General features: G+C 36.2%; 2 protein-coding genes across 4 annotated transcripts in view; both read left to right on the forward strand.

The window, feature by feature from the left end:
* LOC110028825 (E3 ubiquitin-protein ligase SINAT5-like) overlaps positions 1-11,939 on the forward strand; it is a 20,124-nt gene extending 8,185 nt beyond the window's left edge. For both annotated transcript variants that reach the window (XM_020730829.1, XM_020730830.1), the window contains 3 exons: positions 3,984-4,264; positions 10,179-10,565; positions 11,425-11,939. In XM_020730829.1, coding sequence (XP_020586488.1) covers positions 4,010-4,264; positions 10,179-10,565; positions 11,425-11,748 — 966 coding nt within the window. In that variant the 5' untranslated portion in view covers positions 3,984-4,009 and the 3' untranslated portion in view covers positions 11,749-11,939. The remainder of the gene's footprint in view (positions 1-3,983; positions 4,265-10,178; positions 10,566-11,424) is intronic.
* A 2,168-nt stretch (positions 11,940-14,107) lies between these two features.
* On the forward strand, positions 14,108-20,745 carry LOC110028814 (sucrose-phosphatase 2-like). 2 transcript variants are annotated; one of them, XM_020730815.1, is made up of 10 exons: positions 14,108-14,286; positions 14,778-14,845; positions 14,945-15,244; positions 15,489-15,590; positions 15,895-16,089; positions 16,433-16,723; positions 17,349-17,535; positions 19,804-19,850; positions 19,934-20,042; positions 20,574-20,745. In XM_020730815.1, exons 2-9 carry the CDS (start codon positions 14,786-14,788, stop codon positions 20,018-20,020), a joined length of 1,269 nt encoding a protein of 422 aa, XP_020586474.1. In that variant the 5' UTR covers positions 14,108-14,286; positions 14,778-14,785; the 3' UTR covers positions 20,021-20,042; positions 20,574-20,745. The 2 variants fall into 2 exon arrangements, with proteins under 2 accessions (XP_020586474.1, XP_020586473.1); XM_020730814.1 differs by having other exon boundaries at positions 20,569-20,744.
* The last annotated feature ends 2,375 nt before the right edge of the window (positions 20,746-23,120 follow it).

The following is a 23,120-nucleotide window of genomic DNA, read 5'->3' on the forward strand; positions in this document are numbered from 1 at the left end:
GGTCCCCTAGCGCTCGTTCGCGCCTCCCGCCTCTTCAGTCGCGCGCCAACCGCTTCCGCCTTCCTATGTTGTGAAGCGTAGCATCCTTCGCTTTCTCATGTTCATGATAAAAGGCTTCGGACGGCTTTCTTTCAGTTTTAGAAGTCACGGTTTGAGTTCTTATTCGATTTCCTCATGAGAGATGAAGGTTTCCTTGGGGCAGAGGAAGAGAAGTGCAAGCGGTAGTTCCTTGCGGCAGAAGTAAGAAAAAGAAGATTGTTCTCTCTAGGCTTTTTCTTGGTGGTTTGTGACAGAAAAGAAATTGAGTTTATTTCTCTTGTAATTTTATCTTCTTCGGTGTATCTCAGTGTAGAATTTCTTTGATGTATCTCGATGTAAAGAGAGAAGAACAGAGAAGAAGAAAGAACAACGAAGTGAGAGATTCCTCTTGTAAGTCGATATGATCGACTGGTGTAAATTTCTCAAGTAGTAAAATCCTCTGCAACTTCGTGGACTTAGACAATTTGTCGAACCACGTAAATCTGTGTGTTCTTTTTTTGTGTGATTTTTCTCGTTCTATTTTTCGCTTCGTCGATCGTTCTCCTGTTTGATTTATATATATACCACAACAACTGGTGTATATATCTATAAATCTCGCAACAACAACAATTTACAGCCCTAGGGGCAACCCCTTATCCATGCTAACATGCAGTTGAAAATTGTTTAGGGGCATTTACATAAATACGGCGCTAATTTCTGTGTATTTACTTGTCCAACACCTAATCATTACTCTTACGTTTACAACACCCAAATCTTTCATATCATATAAAAAATTCTGCAATTTTAACTTTCAAAATGTAAAATACTCCATTTTATGCATAGCTAAGATGTCATTTATTTAAAAATTAAAGTGTACGTGTTAGATATGTAAATACATAGGAATTTAATGGTATGTATGTAAATCTTCCAATTTTTTTAAGGCACGACACTGAGTATTGTAATATATTCAATAAATCGTACTTTATATGTGTGAATCTGAACTTAAAACAAATGGTGGATCCATTGCTGAGCTCTTCTCTATGATCTTTATGAAAGAAGATTGTGTCTACTTGCTGTTTGTGAGCTGTGTCTTTAAGTCTATATCAAGCGGCATTGCGATGGCATATTTCATCATGCTTTTCACTTTTAGGCACTGCACTTTTACCATTCCTGAGGAGCCATCCAACAAATATAGTTCACAAGATGCAAATTCTTTTCTTAGCTCCAATTACATCGAATTCCCTAATTAGCTATTGTGTACTTTATTGTGATTTATGAAATCAAGTTGAAGTTTTTAAACATTGCTTTGCATTTTTTTGCGGAGTTGCTAGTTGATCTAGCAAATGTTTTTCTATTGCCGGAAAATTCGCAACGGTAGAATACTATATTAGGCTTCATTTGACCTATCGGTGAAGCTCTGTTTTGTTCAGTGCAACGCCGACGCCTAAAAAATTTTCATTTAGTAAATCCTTGTCTCCCCCGCGTTTCCCGACATTACTTCAGCAAAACAACGAAATATGTGCGTTGTGGACCGCATAGGGTCGGCTTCATCCTCGAAAACGACTTTTGAAGGAGCTTCGTCGAACGGTGAAGGTCCCTCAAATAAACTCTTAATGTCTTGGCGTTGTACGAAGATCCAGTGCAAACATAGATAAAATAGAATTACCAAGAGTAAACACCAAGATTTTTTATGTGAAAAAAATTATGAAAAAAAATAAAAAAACCATGCAGCCTAGCCTAGCCAAAGAAATTCACTTTGTATTTGTAAGTACAAGGGTGCGCTCTTCTCCCACAATAGGAAGAATGAGGTAACAAACATACATTAAAAATTACACTTGTTTTTATACAACAACACAAAAAAAACATAGGTGTTAAACACAACAAACGTATTTGGACTACAACAGTTGCACGCAGGGGTCGTCGGGATTGGTGGTCGGGAGAGGCAGGCCATGGTTGGCAGCGGCGGCCGGTGGTTGCCGGTGGTCGATAGTGGTTGGCATCTACGAAGATCAGTAGTTATTGCCAGTTCTTCTTTCTAAAACAGGCTCTAGAATTTTTACTCATTTTTTCTTGATTGATCCTTAACCTAAATTTTTACTCATTTTTTCTTAATCGATCCAATTTTTACTCATTTTTTACTCAAACAGTCGAGATTAATAATGATTGTTTTATGAAATAATGAATATATATATCTATATTAGTTTCACCCACATACATATGCGTGCTTATGTTTAACATTGCTCAGAATTTTAACTCAAATTTTCTTTATTGATCCAACTTCAACCCAGTTACTCTAAAATTAAATTTAATTCCACGGTGCATTTGTCACTGCTTCAAGTTCTGGTTGGGCTTCTTGATTTTATATTTCTTCTAATGCGATGCCATGCCTGATCTGTCTTTTTTTTATTTTTATATTTTTTGTAAAGATTCTCGGCATTAGGTATCTATTTGTTGTTGTTTCTCGCATATGGCTATGCTATGCGGTCCTAAAGATGCAATATGCTATGCGGTCCTAAAGATGCAATATGGGATATTTGGGCTAAATTGACCATGAAGTGCACATTATGGACCATATTAAATCCAAATCCCCTGTAATCCTGGATTATTTGGTACTTTGATTTTTTTTAGTTGCATGTTGTTAAATTATTTTTCCTGATGGCCTCTTTTATCACTTGTCACAATTGATATGCTACAATGAAAGGTATTTTCTAATATATATTATTTTTTTGGTAATATGCCTTCACAGTATGTTTATGATATCAGATGTTTATTTTGAAGTATTGGCAGTAAAAATGAAAAATTATTAGCATATACAATGTCATGCCTGGCCTTCTAAATCTAAATACATATTTCCTGACTTTCCTTATAAATGTTGAATTTATGGGGTTGTTTGGTTTGCCTAAAATAGAATGCATATTAAAATGGAAGCAATATACTTGAAATATAATGTGTTTGCAATGTGGAAGGGTTGTTTTGTTAGATGTTAAATAAATACAAGAGATTTTTATTTTAAAGAAAAATTAATTCAATGTAAAGCTCGACGGCAATGGCGGCTGATAAAGATAGTGATTGGCAGCCACCTACAATGACGGTGTTATTATGTGACTGCTAGCCGTGACTAGGGGTTTTGGCTGTGCGGTAGCAATTGTAGTGGAGATGATAGCGGCTGACGGGCGGCACACGATGCTGTTGTTGCCGGTGCAGTGTCAAATTTAGCCTAGCCGTGACTAGCGGTTTTGGCTGTGCGGTAGCAATTTCAGTGGAGATGATAGCGGCTGACGGGCGGCACACGATGCTGTTGTTGCTGGTGCAGTCTCAAATTTAGCCAAGCTTTGAATTCACTCAAATTGAATTGAATCACGAGTTTTGAGATGCACCAAAATTTTACCGTGTATGAAACACCAAGGATTTGAAAACCTTTGCATTTGTTTTTGCGTTGCCCTGCTAATACAAGTAATCAAACAGCTCCTATATAAAGTTAATTTATGTTCCGTTGTCCAATTGATGGAATCTTACGCAGCTGTTTTTTTCAGTAGACAATTCTAAAATTATTTAACATACTGAATTTTTTGTTGTGTTTCTCTTTAAACCTTTCGCGTCAGGGTTGGCTTTCTACATGTTTTATGGCAAACAAAATTGCATTTTTAAATATCTGTTGTTGGGAGCGGTTAGATATACTATTCAATTAACATTACAAATCCAAATTCAACTCATGTTTTTTTTTTTTTTTTTGTTTTAGATTATCTGCATATTACTTCACACTTTTGAATTTTGGTTCAATTTTCTTGTTAGCACTCAGTTGTTTCCTTCTAATTTCTTATAAGCACAAGTTGCATTGATTTTTCAATTTTTTGTTGTGTCGATCTGTAAGGATATCACTCTTATCGGTCATAATCTCTGCACAGAATTTCAGGGTCTTCACCCTTTCATTGTAGTATAACTTCAGTTGGGTTTTTTTGATACAGTGGTTGTGATCTCACTCTTGTGAAATATGACCTATCTTAAGCTGGGAAAGAAGCAGGCAATCACGGGGTCATCATCTGCTATACAGTCCAAGAAATTGGATGAATCATGTTCTCCTTCTGTACCTATGGAGCCTAGCTGCTCATCAGTAGCCTCTGGTGAGGTTAATTTGGAATCTAATGCAGCGCAGCCCAAAAGGACCCTTCTACTTCATAAAAATGGCATAGATGATCTATTGGAGTGTCCAATTTGCAGAGATTCAATGTTTCCACCAATCCAACAGGTTTGCATTATTTCCAAGCACCAACTTTTATTTGGCATATTTTCCAATCAACTTTTATATGATTTGATTATTTGGCATATTTTCCAATCAACTTTTATTTGATTTGCTTGTTATGAGACAGGAAATCCTAATAGGTTAAGTTAAAGATGTGTTCGCATTAATTTCCAAAATAGAAAGAGAGGAGAATAAAAAAAAAAATGAAAAAAAGTCCTATTTTTTTATCTCACCAGACGTGCCTCCTCTCTCCTCTATCTCCCGATTCGCGAAAACTCCCTAGGGAAGACGGCTCCCATTTTCGCGACAGAGAGAACCGCTCGGCCCTCTCTCCTCCCGATCCTCCTGCCTCCATCGCCGGCGCCGTTCGCCGCCGATCCTCCTCCCTGCCAATTCGCGAAAATCCTCTCCTCCCAACCCACTCTCCTCCGGATCCTTCTCCTCATTCGCCTCCTCCGAAATCGCAGGCTCGATTCACCCCTCCCCATTCGCGACAGAGAAGAACTCCTCCCAATCCTTCTTCCTCCGTCGTCGATTCTCCTCCTCGGCCAACCTCGCCGGCTTCTCCTTCTTCGGCTTCATCTTCCTCTTCCTCTTCTTCTTCTTCTTCTTCCTTTTCTTCTTTTTTTTTTCTTCTTCTTCTTCTTCCTTTTCTTCTTTTTTTTCGCCGGATTTTCTTCTCTTCTTCTTCTTCTCCGCCAACCCCACCAACCTCGCCGGATTTTCTTCATCTCGCTGGCATTTACCTTGTCGGTGCTGTATTTTTTACCGGATTTCCTTTATCTCACTGGCATTTGCATTGTCGGCGCTGTGTTTTTCGCCGGAGTAAAACGATGAAGAAAGGCTTCAATTTTTTTTGGGGCTTTCTCCTGCATCTTCTTCACTTTCGGTATTCACCGCCGATAAATTAACATCCGTCACCTCGCCGGACAACGAACGTCACGAACGTCAATATCCGGACAACGAACGTCAATATCTTTCGAGAGGGTACGAAGGGCTCCCATTTTACGTGCAAGTTCCGGCCGGACTTATTTATGATTCGTGCAAACCACGCGACGGTATAACCTTTCTTCCCCTTCGCATTTTATTTCCTAGCCGGTCTTAGGTTGTAGATGTGATAGGCGTGTGGGTTAGATCACCTACACGGGGTGTGTGCGCCGGCACGGCGGCATGCCTATATGATGGATCGATTATTTTTCTAGAGGTGGCTTATAGGATAGTCTTCATGCGCAACTAATTTTCATACGATAGTCGAGTGAATCATATTTGACTGTTAGCCCTAGCACAAAAATCCTAGAGGTTGGAGCTCCCTTCGCTCCTTTTTGTTTTGGTTGTCTCGATCTTTTAGAAAGATCGAAAAGTTGACATTTGTAAAATGAGAAAATGAGAATCATTAGCTCATTTTGCAAAGCTCGGAGACGTCGTGAAATCGGGTAGAGCATTGCCGTTAGCCCGTTTCATGACGAGATAGAGAAATTCCCCCTTTGGGGATCCAAGGAGAAGTTCCCCACTTGCCTCGCCAAAACAATCGCCATCTTTTTATATATTGACCCTAGGTTCCCCGGTGAGAACGCTGGCACGGGAATGACTCCATATCACATGTATATGTTTGCATGTTGCATTTTGTATGTCACATAGCATGTCATTTCACTTCGCTCCGTCTAGCTGTCTCGGCCCAACGAGCATTTCATTTCACTTCGATCGGCCGCCCCGACCGGACGAGCATTTTGCTTCGCTCCGCTTAGTCGTCCCGGGCTGACGAGCATTTCTCTTCACCTCGTCCTGCCGCCCTAGCCCGACGAGCATTTTACTTTGTTCCGATCGATCGTCCTGGCACGACGAGCATTTCACTTCGCTCTGATCGGCCGCCCAGGCCCGACGAGCATTTCACTTCACCTCGCCCCGGCAGTCCCGGCCCGACAAGCATTTCACTTCGCTCCGATCGGTCGTCCCGGCCAGACGAACATTTCACTTCGCTCTGTCTAGTCGTCTCGACCCGACGAGCATTTCACTTCACCTCGTCCTGCCTCCCCGACCCGACGAGCATTTTACTTCTCTCTGACCGACCGCCTCGACCCGGCGAGCATTTCACCTCACCTCGTCCGACCGTCCCGGCCTGGCGAGCATTTCACTTCGCTCCGATCGGCCGCCCCTGTCGTGCGAGCATTTCACTTCACCTCGTCCGACCGTCCCGACCCGACGAGCATTTTACTTCATTTTAATCGGCTTCCTTGAGTCGATTAATACGACACTTTGGTTTGACCGGATTTCTTGACCCAGTCGACCAACTACTTGCATCATCATATTGTCTTGCATGTGTGTTTGCATTTTTGCATATTGTAGCGCATATGCATGAATACATTATTGCATCCCATTTTGCATCTGTATGTCTGCATGATTATGATCATGTGCCTGACTTGCACATTTCTTGGGGCCACTGCCACTATAGCATGCCCATCTTTCTAGGGCCTCTGTTGTCACAGCATGCCTACTCTTTATAGGTTACTGCCCTATCGGCGTACCTTCTGGGACCGCTGCTATCAAGGCATGTCCATCTTTTTCGGGCATTTGACGCTATGACATGCCCATTCCGTCAGGTTACTGCCCTACTGATACACCTCTTAGAGCCGCTTTCACTACGATATGCTCATTTTCTTGGGGTCACTGCCTCTTCGACATACCTTTTACGGTCACTGCCACTATGGTATGCCCACCTTTGTTTGAATCTCTGCCCTATGGTATACTCATTACCTATGTCTTGATTAATCATCTGCATTTGTATTTGCATGTTTGCATGTATAATGGGTCAGACCCGTTAGGAGAGTGACTCCCGTGTTGGTCGCGATGCCTTAACGAGCATTGCTCGTTTGGTGAATCCCGATGAACAATGCGAGTTAAGTCATCGGGACTGACATGAGTATGACTGTGCTAAGAATCCAATGAATCTAACTGGTGTCATCCATTTTCGTGACACTCTTTAGATTCTTTGAATCCTTAAAATGGTGTCAGTAAAGTGACCCCGTCAAAGTCATACTATATCCAGACTTCCCCTCACTTAGATATTAGGTTGTTGCACTTTTCGTTAGATGGTGTGCTAGGTTAAGATTTAGGGTGTTAGGTAGTCTTTTTTTATGTCTGACTATTGTTCTCTGCTGGATTGGTTGCCCTAGCCAGACATCTTTCTTTTACATTGTACTTCTGGTGTGACTGCATGCTGCATATGTATGGCAGTGTGTTAGGGCGTTATTCTGCAGGGAGACATGCCTATTTATATACACATACATGTACCGCTATGGGGGGGCAAATAATGATTTCTTACCCTTTTGTTTGCAGGTGTTATAAGCCACTTTTAAGACACGACTTCATGATACGTTATTTGCATGTGAGCTTTTTCGTTGACATTTGTTTTTATGCATTATTGAGTTTTTCTTTTTTTATGTACTTTTTAGAGTCTAGAAGTTCTGTAGCAGAAATAATATATGGGCACGGGTTCCGAGATATTAGCGTGCGAACCACGTGGAGGGGACCAGGAGCAGATGCTCGTGCCTCGTATCTTAATTTTGCATTTTATATTGATGTATAGAATTAGGACCGGACATGTATATGCGGAGTTCGATCGCCTTTTTCTTTTCTGAGATATGTTGCCGACCCAGCGACACCGGTCTGTTTATTATTTTGATTTGACTTGTTTTGCTTTCTTTACATTATGTCGTATGTCTACACGTGCATGTGTTTTTCCTTGTTTTTTTTCTGTGTTTTATCTGGGATCTCACGATATAACATAGGCTCTTTAGGACTTAAATTCCTAATTTTATGCAAAATCCTAAATAAAATATTCAAGATAATTAATATTTATGATTAAAATATTCATGATTTAAAAATTGCAATATTTACTTTCTTGTATATATTAATAGGACCTCCACAATACTTAGGATCACTCTAGATAACTGCATTCATGTTTGCATGTCCCGAGAAAGAGTCCCTGTATTTTTCCAACCTAACTGGCCCATCATATCTTCATATAGGTGGTTGTCTAGTGGGCCTAAGGTGTTAGAAGGCTCCTCGACCCAGGCGGGGTGTAAGTCCTTTTGTTGGAGTGTTTAGAGCTTTGTAGCTGAACCTCCGCTTTCTCTTCTTTCCTGAGGCCCTCACCATTTCGACAGGTATAAGTCTCACCTCTTTGAGCTTCAGATTTTAGTTATAGGATAGAGTTTCGTTTCTTTGACCTTAGGGCTACCGAGATCACTGTGGATGACACAATTCACGGATTGCTGACCAGGGATCTCAAGTTGTGTTGGGTCGACTAGGTAGACTTAGGGTCCTAGTGGCTTGGGATGACGAGTCCGCGGTACCCTGATCTGACTACCTCTACCTCCTAGGATTACTCTTCCCTACCTTTTCGACTACCCCTGTTGAGCCACTTCTGCTTTTTGTTGATGTCACTTTGACGGCCCGATGCCGATAAGCTGCCGCCTGTTCGGGAAACGACGATTTTCGGGATACGACGATTTGTCCTCTGCCCTTACGGTCCGGATGTGTTATGACGTATTGGGATACCCCCGTTGAAGTGAATTATGGTTATTTTGTAGGTTTCGTGACTTGAGAAGCCGCTACCCATTTGGACATGGGAGATTCACTCTTCGCCCGATTGTGCAGCGTGAGCTTCAAAACATCAAGACGGTTCCATACGAAATAATCACCTTTTGATAACCTATATCCCAGGTTCATAATGATAAAGAGAAAAGAAACTCCTTCCATCGAGAGTCTTTCTGGGTATCCCCCGAGATATAATTAACCAGAAGGAATATGTTCCTCTGGAGACTTTTGACCCCAGAACAAAAAATGTTCCTTTTTGGTTCTCTGGTTACGGGTAGCTTATGTAGAGATTTTGCTCGTGGATGTTGTTTTTCCGAGGTACTTCAATCCGATTCTGTTTGGATGTATACTCTTGACTCATCACACTGATTCATCACACGAGAATTATCCCTATATCAGTCTTCCATCTCTTTTCTTTTTTGATTTGTTTGCCTATTTGTTGTCATATGTTAGTTCGCTATTTGATTCCTCTCATCTTCGAGTCATTCATTTAGTTCGGGAGGGAGATTTACTCGAATAGGGAAATTATACGATGACATACAAAAAGACAAGCTGACGATTTCGAGATCTAAAAAGAACCAAGAGAAAAACAAGATGTACTGTTAAGCTGATTATAATATCAGAAGTCATGCATGCATACAACATTTTTTGGTATAAAGATTAGGAATATTTACATAAATACCACTGAATTCTTATGTATTTACATATCTAACAACTAAACTTTAATTGTTACTTGTATCCACCTTATCAATGCATGAATACGTGTGTTTCACTTTTTTAAAAGTTGTAATAGTGGTATTTTTTGTGATATGGAAGATTTGGGTTTAATATATCTAAATACATAAGAATTGCGTGGTATGTATGTAAATACCCCAAATGATTGTCAAAGTAATCAATATACTATTTGATTTTTTTCTGTTTTAGGAAACTCTAGTTGACTACTCTACTCACATGTACTATTTAAAGCTATTGAGTTGAATTGTTTGCCAGTTCATAGTTTTCCTTTAAGCAAAACCAAAGCTTTAGAAAACTGTTTTAGTAGACATGGATGAAAATTATAGAAAAACAGTACAGGAACTTCAACTTTCATTTTATATCAACCAAAATGAACTTCCCTTTCATCACTACTTTTTTTCTGTTTCCATCCCTCCTGCTCTTAATGACTTCAGATTGACCTCAGTTTGAGACTTCAAAAATTTTTTATTTTGTCTTCATGCTTACTTTATCATTGTCTATTTCTATTCTTTTAGAGATTATGACTTGTCCTCTTCATGATATTGAAAATAATTGCTTTTATTATTATTATTATTTTGTTTAACTGCAGTGTCCCAGTGGCCATACCCTGTGTTCTGCCTGCAAAAGCAGAGTCAATAATAAGTGTCCTATTTGCAGAAAGGATATTGGCAACATAAGGTGCTTAGCTCTGGAGAAGCTTGCAGTTTCTATCTGCTTGCCATGTGCCTACCATGAGTTTGGATGCGAACAGATGCTACCGTATTACAGCAAGGTTGTGCATGAAGCACAATGCTCATATAGGCCTTACACATGCCCTCATCCAGGCCCCAACTGCCCCTTCAACGGAGCTATTTCAGCCATTTTGTCGCATTTACAAGATCGCCATGAAGTCGACGTGCAAAATGGCTGTACTTTTAATCATCGTTATGTCAAACAAGACCCATGTTCTGTTGACAATGTTACATGGACGCTAACTGTAAGTCATTCTATTCTTGTTCTAAATCTTAATTATGGCCACATCTTGCTTGCATTGATGTCAAAATTATGATGAAAACTTACGAGTGTATTCCAGTTCTTGAATGGATTTAATGTCATGATGAAGTAGTGTGAAACCTTAGTTTTCATCTGTGATACAAACTCTCCTAATTAATATGCAATGCAGAGTTGCCTATCAGACACAGACATGGCTTTGACACTGCTCCGACATGTATCAGATATGACATCGATATAACATAAAAGTGTACGATACAAGTAGTATGAAAAAAAACATGCATGTCCTAAGATAATAAACTAAAAGACTTTAAAAGTAATTTTAAACATATATATTCTTGAGATTAAAATTTTTAAAAAATTATTTTATAGTTTTTTATTTAAATGTTAAATTTAATGTATTAGAAGACACTTAGTGGTTACTTTTTTTATATCATAAACTAATTAATATTTATAAAAGTTAATGCTATTAAATATACTGTTCTCTCTTTTTTATTGTTCTTAATATTTTGTTTATTTAAAGTTTTTTTTTTTTTTTTTTTTATTTATGCTAGGAAGATTTACAAACATACCATTCAAATCGTATGTATTTTACATATATGCTACCTTACCCATGCATAAAAATGTGTATTGTCTGTTATGCGTACATCATTGAGTTTTCATAGATGAAATGATATAACTTCAAGTGAAAAACCTAATTTAAAGGTAAAAGGTAAAGAGATGAAGAATGTCCAAACAGTCTTTTTTTCTTAGCCGGAAAGGTGAGATCCATCGAAATCTAACATATTATTTTCTTTGAATCCAACAGTTGCTAACTATTGTTTCCATCTCTGTTTGCCTCTCAGCTTTTCAGCTGCTTCGGCCAGTACTTCTGCCTGCATTTTGAAGCGTTCCGGCTTGGATCTCAGCCAGTCTACATGGCCTTCCTCACATTCATGGGGGACGAAGATGAAGCCAGAAAGTTTGGTTATTGCCTCGAGGTTGGAGGTAACGGTCGGAAAATGATGTGGCAGGGCGTGCCGCGGAGCATCCGAACTCACCATAAGGCGATCCGCGACAGTTGTGATGGGCTCATTGTACAGAGAAGCCTCGCCCTCTATTTCTCCGGCGGCGACCAGAAAGAGCTGAGACTCAGAGTTACAGGGAGGATCTGGAAAGAGATGGAGTAATGTAGATGGCTGCTAGTATACTTGTGGGCTGTACAGTTTATTCTCATTTGTCTTAGGCTGCTATCATTAGTAGTTGTTACTGCTTAGAAACTTGTTCTTCCCACATTTACTTAACGTGCATACCACTCTATTTTTATGTAATTACACTTCTAACACCTAAACCTTACATTTTACAACCTATGTATGAAAAAAAAGGCATAGTTTACCTTTTAAAAGTTAAAATGGTGGTATGTTTGATGTGATATGAAAATTTTTGGGTGGTATAGTGTAAAAGGCAAAGTTTAGGTGTTTGATGTGTTAATATGTAGGAATTGGGTGGAATGTATGTAAATGCTCCTTTTCTTTGTTTTATAATCTTACCCTCCTCAATATTTTCTTTTATTTTTCTTTCTACATTTTTTTTTTTTTTTTTTTTGCATTTGACAATAATGCATGCAAAAACTAGTTTACATTATTTCCAGGTTGCGATTTGGGGAAACTGTGTAGCATGCATTGATTTCTTGGAATGCTTATTTACGGAATATAACAACATAGACTTCAATTATAATATGTCGCTGGTACCAATGAGTTTTTACACTAGAGTCTGTTTGGGGCAGCTTATAAGTGCGGGCGGTGTTTTCAAAACGTCGTCATACTGTTTGATTCGCGCGTTTCATCAGCTTATCTGAAACTGCGTTTGAATTTTTACACTAAACGTAGGCCGCGGATCGACCCCTGCGGCCGGGCAGCAGACCGCGTTTCAAGATAAGCAACTTATCCTGAAACACACAAACTGACCCAACAGACCCTTAGATTACTAATAAATCATTGGCACAAGTGAATATTACACTACACGGCATTCTATTGTATTTACATATCTGACACCTAGACTTCAATTTCTACATCATAAAAAGAGGCATTTAGCTTTCTAAAAATTGAAATGGTGGTATTTTGTTTTTGTGATATAAAAGATTGAGCTGGTATAAATATAAAAAAAATTAAATTTTTAGATGTTAGATATATAAAAGCATAAGAATAGAATGGTATGTGTTTAAATGCCACCTTAAGAAAAGGAAAACGTTGCATCTCGAGTTCGATGCAAGTAGTGTCAGAATAACGACACGATTTACCTGTCTGTTGGCATATCATGTTTGTTCTCCGGGCACTTCTTGCGTCTGGATGTTGGATGTAATTTTTTCTTTTAAAGAAGAGGCGTGCGACTATAAAAATATTATTATTTACAAAACAATAACATCATATCTTAAAATTCTCACTCAAAATACTAAATTTACAATATAATTTCAATATATAATTTTTTTTATTTTGCCAATTACATACATAATACTCCAAAGAATACTATTTTAAATTCTTTCATCCATTATTCAAAGTCTCACTCAAATATTAAAATATGTAACATAAAACCAACACTTATATATATATAAATCACTTCTTTATAATTTTGTAAATAGCAGTGTTTTAATGCATATTAGTTAACCCTTTTATCAAAATTCCAAATAATTGTTTTTGCGGAGTTTGTTAAAAAAGGGAAATTTACATGAATAGTATCTAATTCTTATGTATTTACTTATCTGATGCCTAAACTTTGATTTCTCGCAAATTTAACATCTTTTCTTATGTTTGAAAAGATGCATAAAAATGTGAATTATTTATTTTCATACAGGTAGAGCGCTTAACTTATAAAAATCAAAGTTTATGTGTGAATAAGTAAATGCATAAGAATTGGGATGGGTGATTATTTGTAAATAGCAATGTGATCGAAAAGCAAGGCACTTAATGAGCCGATTTCGAGTCGAGCTGCGGTCAAATCAGAATCGACTCGAATGAATTGAGTTTGGATGGAAATTGGCTTGTGACTTGTTATGTTAAATTTTGAGCCAGGTCAACTCAAAATTGAATCAAGCTTGATCTGATTCAAACTCAACATGGGTTGGCTTAAATTTGAGTTATTTGAGTTCATTTGAAATCAAAATAAAATGGCTTAAATTTAGTTATTTGGCTATGTTTGATTTTGAATATTCAATTTTATTTAGTATTATATATACTTTTTTATAAATAAAAAAAATTTGATCAATTTTGGGTGTATGACTTGATATCAACTCGAAAAAAAATTAATCTAAATTTTGGTTTATAGCTAAATCGTTTACTTTACACTCAAAATTGTTGATTAATTCAGAGGTAAAATTTAAATCAATTTTTGGATGATTAATGTTTTTCAAGCTAAATTCACAGTCCAATTGATATGTATGCAAATAACTAAATATTGGGGTTGAAATTATTTTGATGAACAAAAATCAGAATTTGATGAAAATGAGGGGAAAAAAAAACAATCCTAAAAATAATTTCAAAGCGAAAAATCCCAACTTTTGTTGGAACCATTGAAAGAAGAAGAAGAATCAAGAGAAAGAGGTGCAGTGGTGCGCCAACAGATAAAACGAACGCCAACGAAAGCTTCCTCTCGTTTCCCCCAATTGGTCCCTAAAAGTTCCACCTTTTCTTCTCCATCGTTCTTCTCCGTCGGCTCTGCAGAAACCCCCTGAGGTAATTGATCCGAAACCATTATCCTTTCCCTCTCGTCACCGAAGCCTTTGCTGCATATTCGCCACTTGAGCTAGCGGGGATTATTACGACGTGTTCGCGGCCATTAAAACATCCATCTTTCTCCTCCGTCCGCTCTGCTTCGACGGGAAACCATTGAGGAAGGTCGCGCAAGGGATCCGGAAACCTCTTTGCGCCTTCCAGGATTTAACAAATCCCGGTTTAATATGATCACAGTGTTCGCTGGCAAGATTTAGCTTAAATCCTGGTTAAATCCTGCTCAAAATCCTTTACCAGACAGCCCCAAATAAAATTAAACCCACCCCTACATCACTGCTCTCTCCCCGAAACCCTCGCATGTCCCCCTCGCGATACAGTCGCAATTGGAGCTAGCTGAGAACTTATTAGGGTTCTTTTCAGTCGATATTCTCTGTTCCTAACTGATTGATGTTTCTGTTCTAACTTCCAACTGCTAAACTTCGATTGATTCGCAGTGAGAAAGATGGATCGTCTTGCCGGCCCTGCCCGTCTCATGATTGTTTCTGATCTTGACCATACAATGGTACGCGCCGCGCCCCCTTCGATTTTCAATCCAAAAATTCAATTTTGATTTCATTTCGGATCTGAAAGGTACTTACACCGCCTGCTTCATTTTGCTCAGGTTGATCATCATGATCCCGAGAACCTATCACTTCTCAGGTTTAATGCGTTATGGGAATCCAATTACCGCCATGATTCTCTGCTTGTTTTCTCTACTGGAAGGTCACCAACACTGTACAAGGAGCTTAGGAAGGAGAAGCCCTTGCTGACACCAGATATAACTATCATGTCTGTGGGCACAGAAATAACTTATGGTGAACTCATGGCTCCTGATAGTGGATGGGAGAGATTTCTGGATCGGAAATGGAATCGTGATATTGTTGTTGCGGAATCATCCAAATTTCCAGAACTTAAATTTCAGGTGAATTCCCTTCAGCTCTTTGTTTTTGTTTTGAAGGAGTTGTAGGAGAATGTCCACTTTGATTTGTTTCTTAGATGAGGAAGAATTATAAAAATCTTTTTTTTTTCTTACTGAATTGTCTTCATAATCAAAGGATGAATAAATTTAACAATGATAGATAGTGTAGATTCCTGTTATAAATTTAGAGGAGGCAATAATTTGAGCTATATAATTCAAGTCACTGGAACTTTTGAACTTGGTGCAGTCAGCATCGGAGCAGCGGCCACACAAGGTTAGCTTTTATGTGCAGAAGGACAAGGCCGAGGCAGTGATGAAGTCTCTTAATGAGATCCTCACAATTCAAGGGGTATGATTGAATTTTACTGAATATTTTCTCTTGTTTAGAATAATAAAATCTCACTTTTTTTTTAATGTGTTGTTTCTATTTTGTTTTGTTTATATTTAATTCAGGAATAAAAATTTTGGATATATTTAAAATATAGTTTTTTTAAAAAAAATACTCAAAACAACTAAATATTATTTTGAGCGGTTCTAAAAACAAGCCGATTTGTGCAAAAAATGAAAATCAAAATGATCTTCAACATACCTTAATTGTCTCTTGGATATTGCTAACATAAGAGTAAAACTTTATTTTTTTCGTTCTTGATCAGCTAGATGTGAAGATAATTTACAGTGGTGGAATAGATCTTGACATATTACCCCAAGGTGCTGGAAAGGGCCAGGCTTTAGCATATTTACTCAAAAAACTTAAGGCAGATCAGAAGCTACCACTCAATACCCTTGCTTGTGGTGATTCTGGCAATGATGCTGAGTTATTCAGCATTCCAGATGTTCATGGTGTGATGGTTAGTCGTAGAAGAAATTTTGTTTTTTTTTATTTAATAATTTTTTTATGTGAATATTTACTTACCTACCACTCAATTCCTATATATTTGCGTACATATCCAATACTTCAACTTTTGCTTATATGCCACTCGACATATGCATGAAAGGTGTACTTTACTTTTTAAAAGTAAAAATAGTGGTATTTTCGATGTGATATGAAACATTTGGGTCTTATAAATGTAAAAGGTCAAGTTTAGGTGTTAGATATTTAAATAAATAGGAATTGGGTACTCAGTAAGAAGAACTTCGCTGTTGATTAGCCTTGTTTTCATTTTTCAATTATTTTGGCATGTTTCTCTCTAGGTCAGCAATGCTCAAGAGGAACTATTAAAATGGCATGCTGAAAATGCCAGGAATAACCCTAAGATATTTCTTGCAAATGAGAGATGTGCTTCTGGGATTATAGAGGCTATAGGGCATTTTGGGCTTGGCCCTAATATATCTCCTAGAGATGTTGAGGATTTATCAACCTGCAAGACTAACAACTTCAATCCTGGACATGAATTAGTACTGTTTTACTTATTGTATGAAAGATGGCGTCGTGAGGAAGTTGAACAGTCGGCAGCTACGATCGAGACCATGAAGAAGATTACCGTATGTTATTATGATCTCTGTACATTTTTTGTTTTTGATCATCTTTTAGCAAAAACTATCATGGTGCACTTGAAGTTAATTTTTCTGATTTTGCCGAGTATTTCATACTGAGAAAAGTGTTTAGTCTCAAAGTTTATAAACGTATCAATTTAGTCTCAAACTCTTTTAATTTGGGCTGAAATAGTTCCCACGAAGGACCATTTGAGACCCAGTTTAAAGAGTTTGCGAACTAAATTGACACTTTTATAGGCTCTGGGACTAAAATGACCCATGTACATAGTCAAGGGACTATTTTGGCACTTTACTCATTATATAATGCTTGTCAATTGTCAGCATTTCAATGAACTTTTTGTGATATATTGATTTCATAAATGCTTAGGAAGGTTTACATGCATACCACTCAATTCTTATGTGTTTACATTTCATACACCTAACCTTAAACTTTTACATATAAGTCACCTTACCCATACATGAAAATATGTTTTTCACATTTTAAAAGTTAAATTAGTGGTACTTTTGTTGTGATATGGAAGATTTGGGTGGTAAAAATATAAGGAAAAAAAAGTTTATTATTGTAATATAATTTAGCAGTACAAATTCCATCACTATATAATGTAATTTGTAGTCTCACAATGGGGTGCTGATTCATCCTTTCGGAGTCGAGCATCCTCTTCATGAATGCATAGATGCCTTTGCTATGAGTTATGGCGACAAAAAGGGCAAGCAGTTTCGAGTATGGTTAGATAGAGTTTCTTCTACTCAGGTTCATCCAGATGCTTGGCTGGTGAAATTTGACAAATGGGAGATGTCAGGTCTGTTATGCTTTTGCTTATTCCCTCAATGGAGTTTTACTTTGATTTTTTTAATAACTTGTTTGAAGTTAAAATCATTACATTTGGAAAGTAGATAATGTTGCTGTGTTTTTATATATGAAAAAAATGAAATTGATAATTCATTGGGCTTCTTTTGAGTTCATAATAAAACCCTCAATCCATGATTCAAGTAAATTAACTGAATATTGATGCTTGAGGAAATAATACTTTTTAGATCCTGATTTATCTTACAACAACAACAAAAACAAAGCCTTAATCCCACTACGTGGGGTTGGCTACATGAATCCTTTTTCTCCATTGCGCCCTATTTATTGTCATATTTTCATTTAGTTCTAGTAAATTAAGATAATTTTTAATACAATAAGCCCAAGTCTTTCTAGGTCTACCTCTGCCTTTCTTAACATAAGTCGAATCTAAAACATCTACTCTTCTAATCGGATCATCAGATGTTCGACGTTTAATGTGACCAAACCATCTAAGACGACTTTCTCTAATTTTATCCGTCACAGGAGCTACACCAACCCTATCACGGATATATTCATTTCGCATTTTGTCTCTAAGTGTAAAGCTAAAATGGTTAGGGACTGAGAGTAATTGCAGGAAGATGAAATTATATTTTCTAGCTCTTTATATGGTTAGGGACTGAGAGTAATTGCCTTTTGAATGGTTGTTTTTGCCATTTCAATAGATAGAAGTAGCCACAGCCAGTTCATCGTTGCTTGGATATTGGAAATGTTTTAAGAGACGTTTTGGTTCTTGCTCGAATCTCATCTTGGGGTTGGGCAGAGTAAAATTTTCCGGCGACATTTAAAGTAGTTGTTTAAAATACTGGGTGAATGCTTCCCCTTTATATAGCTTAAATTAAAGGATCAAATTAGTTAAATTTAACCCTTTAAAAAAGTTTTCTTATTAGTTTAATTAATAACATGATTGAAAGTATTAATTGTTTTTGGGTTTTGTATATCATACAGACTCTAGTACTATCCATTGACGATTTGGTTCTATAATTCAAAGATGGTGATAGAGTTATTATGAGTACATTAGGAAGATAAGATTCTAGCAAATCTCTCATAGTTTGAGGTTTCCAATTAGAGGATATGTTGGGAAATAAGTAAAATTTCTTTTAATCATTGAGAGCGTGGAAAAAAAAAACAAAAAATGGAAAAAAAGATCAACACACAATAAGCTCATATTTTTATACATGTTCACCTAAATAATAACTTCTTTGCCCATCCTGAAATTTGAGAATTTTTTATAAATGATACAACACAACAACAACAACAACAAGCCTTTATCCCACTAAGGGGGGCCGGCTACATGAATCATTTTTATCCATTCCATCCTATTGAGTGTCATATTTTCATTTAATTCTAACAGATTAAGATTATTTTTTATATAGTTTGTCAAAATCTTTTTAGGTCTACGTCTTCCTTTCTCAACATAATTCGAATCTAAAACATCTACTCTCCTTACAGAATCATCAGATGGTCTGTGTTTAATGTGACCAAACCATCTAAGCCGACTCTCTCTAATCTTGTCAGCTACTAGAGCTATGCCAACCCTGTCACGGATATATTCATTTCACATTTTGTCTCTAAGTGTCAAGCCACTGATCACCTATATATATATTCTTTTTTTATATAAATAATAGAAAATTTAATTCTCTTCTATATAGTTCAGGCAATTTAGTAATTTTGCCCACTCTCAGTACAATTTTTTTTGCTCAGTGCCTAAAAAATTTTTAACATTTTCTATCTTGCCCATCCTTCATATTGAAGTTGGTTCCACCCCTGGACTTCATGATTTGATTGTAGAGAATTAAAATCCTGATATCTCTAATAAAACATAAAAATGTCAGGTATCGCCTTTGATAAACATAAAAATATGGCAGCTAAAAATGCAATAAAATGTTCAAAACACCCTTCATGAAATTACCCGCAAATATTGGTTTTCTGTTGGGTTCTCCTCGCTCTCTTCTCAACGTTGAGCCACGACTAGAGTTTAAAAATTGCATGTTTTTTTCATAGGACAAAAGTTGGACTCTCTAAACAATCTACCATCAAATGGCTATCATAATCTCACCATAACCAAAAAGCTATTTTGAGAAGCACCAACACATCCATGAGGCTCGATCATTAAAAGAATTGGTTAATTTCATTATAGCCGGCGCAACTATATTTCGTTCGAGTTTTTTACTTTTTAATTAATCGCCGACGAAGTGACTTTAATCTTGTCTCGTGCTTGCAGACGAAGGGCGGCGGTGCTGTCTAACGACTGTTGTGCTGAACACCAAGGTATTGTTTCTCCTCCCTTTCTGTTCCCTCCATTTGATATATTTGATGATATAAAGGAAAAGTGATTGAATCTCATTTTGCAGAAAGACACAGCTGAAGGACTCATGCTGGTACATGTCCATCAGACTTGGATGGATGGCTTTGCCGCTCAACAAAACTGGTTTTTTTAATATTGTCATGCAGTCTTTGTATGTAAGTGGCCTCATTATTGTGCTCTCTCTATCTACATTTATTTGGGATAACTTCGCATATCGAAGTGAGCTCAAAATTGAATCTTGCTCCATCCCGCTCTAAATTGAAACGAGCTGGCTGAAATTGACTTATTCGGGTCTGTTTCAGCTCGAAATTGCAATTAGCCGGCTGAAATTGAGTTATTTGGATCCATTCCAGCTCAAAATCAATCTTATATTAAATTTTATTCAGCATTATATATATAATTTTTTTTAAAATTAAAGAAAAACTTCGAGCGAATCTCGAACCAATTCGAGCCGATCCACATATGGCTCTATATTGGTTTGAAAAAAATTCAATCCAATGTTTCAACTCACAGCTCGTCTCATTTATCTCTATCCAATCTCGATTCGAGCCAAAATTCGAATCGAATTTCCTGCGTTTAACACTCTACGAGCTAAATTCACAACCCTATTATTAGTTTTTTTTTGTTAATTATTTAGATGGATTGTAATAGATTAAATTGATGAATTGAAGTAAAATGCAGGACAGCTGAGAGAGCCCAACTGGGTGCGAAATTGTGACCTTGTTCCACCTCTGAGCCATGGAAGCATCAGAGGAATTAAATTTTTCATGCAAATAAATTTTATGTCAAAACCCACCTTATTTATAAATGGGGACATTATAATGCTTTTTAGCTTCTTAAAGGATGGCTTCTCATGCTTATTAAGGTTTGTTTGGCAATTTTGTTTTATTTTTTTGTAATTTTATTTTACAGTTTGTTTTTGAATTAATATAATCTTTATTTGAGAAATTTACATGACAATTCTTATGTATTTACATATCTTACCCCAAAGCTTTCATATTTTCATGTATGAGACTTTAGCTTTGATAAACTTATGCATCAAAATGTGTATTTTATTTTTAATAAGTGATATTTTAAAATTGAGTGTTTTAATATGTAAATACGTGAGAATTGTGTGGTTTGAATGTCAATTCCTCATTTATTTATTTATTTATTGCTCTATTTATGTGATGAACAGTTTTCACAAAATTTAATAAAATATGATATTTGTAGGGGGGGATGTTTGTCCGTTTTAATTATTCGAAGAACTAATTAATTTGCAAATCTTCTGTGCATTATGGTAAAAACAGGCCTGCGGGGGTAGGAATGTAAAACCAAGAAATTAGGCAATGGTGATATCTAGGGCTGTCAGAATGGCTCATTGTTCGCGAACAACTCGTGTTCGACTCGTTCGCTAAGTTAACGAGACGAATACAAACAACACAAATAAATATTTGTTCGTTCGTGTTCGGCTCATTTTAGCTCGAATATATATATATATATTTGATGAGCAGTATTTTTAAAAAAATTAATTGACTACAAGGCTACAAAGATTTATAATCGATTAAAAGTATTAATGAAAAAAATAGAATAAAAATTATTAAATTAGATTTAAATGATGTTTTAAATCTTGCCTCAATCTTTAACATCTTATGGCTACGTGATTAGGGTTGTCAAAACGACTATTTGTTCATGAATGGCTCGTGTTCGAACACGAATAAATTTTTTGAGCTCGAAATATAAACGAGCCGAACAGGAGCTGAGCCTAGGCTCGGGCTCGCTCGTGTTCGGCTACTTTTACCCCCTCACCCTATATATATTTATAATGATCTTTTTCAAAAACCAAAATTTAGTATATTTTGGGATGATCACATACAGAACACCCAAAATATTAATATTTATAAATTAAGCATCCTGATGATTTTCTTGAACTGCCGAACCAAGATCAAACTATTGATAATTTAAAAAAAAATGAAAAATATGGGCTGATTTCTTACCATGAATTTTGATATTTGATTGAGAATTTGAGAAATGGACGAAAAAGGATGGTTCATTTATAAATAACATATTTCGGGGGGTTTGTATGTAATTAGGGCTGTTTACTCATTCTAGAACAACTCGTGTTCGGCTCGTTCGCTAAGTTAAAGAGCCAAACACGAACAACACAAGCAAATATTTGTTTATTTCATTTTTGGCTCGTTTTGACTCAAAATACTACTAATCAACTTTATATATATATATATATATATATATATATAATATTTTTAAAAAATTTAATTGACTACAAAGCTACAAAGATTTATAATCAATTAAAAGTATTAATTAAGAAAAATAGAATAAAAATTATTAAATTCAATTCAAATGATGTTTTAAATTTTGCTCCAATCCTTAACATCTTATGACTACGTGATTAGGATTGTCAAAATGATTCTTTGTTCGTGAACTGCTCGTTTTCGGCTCGCTAAGCAAACGAGCCGAACACGAACACTTTTTAAGCTCAAAATATAAACGCTTGTGTTCAACTCGTTTACACCCCTATGTAATTGCCTCTGTATTCCTATAAAATAATACCGGTCCTGCCGCTTTAAATTTAATAATACTGTTTATAGCATAAAAAAAGGAAAAAGTTTAATTATCGCTTTAAATTTTTCTTAATTTAATCTATTAAATATTTAACATATTTAAAATCTTAAATGATTTGGTCAGAAGAGTCGGACCGGTGTTCAAATAAAAATATAAAAATAATGTCTTTAATTTTGGACCCCTCAAACTTAATAATAATAATAATAATAATAATAATAATAATAATAATAATAATAATAATAACTGCAGTCATAAGCCTTCTGAAGCCTCAAAATAATTATATAATATCACCAATTTGACCCATATATAATGATTTTCTAAGGATGCATATTATATATATGCTTAAATATTGTATCATATATAATTTAAAAATAATTGTTTTTTACGTAACTATTTAAATATTTTACTTGATTTAAATTTTAAATGCTTGATGGATAAAAATATGAAATACAAAATATTATTTTTGAAATTATTGAAGCTTTCAATATTTTTAATGTCTTATAATTTTAAAATTTAAATTACTATAATTTTTTTAGAAAAATGATAGGTGAGAATATGAGGGTTAAATTTTTTTATCAATGATTCCAAAAAAAAATTACGATTTATTTTGAGACAAATGTAATATAATAGATGATTGATTATTCATGCATTATTTTATTTTAGAAATAAAT

This window comes from Phalaenopsis equestris, unplaced genomic scaffold (genome assembly GCF_001263595.1).
Source record: "Phalaenopsis equestris unplaced genomic scaffold, ASM126359v1 Scaffold000531, whole genome shotgun sequence".
Taxonomy (NCBI): Eukaryota; Viridiplantae; Streptophyta; class Magnoliopsida; order Asparagales; family Orchidaceae; genus Phalaenopsis; species Phalaenopsis equestris.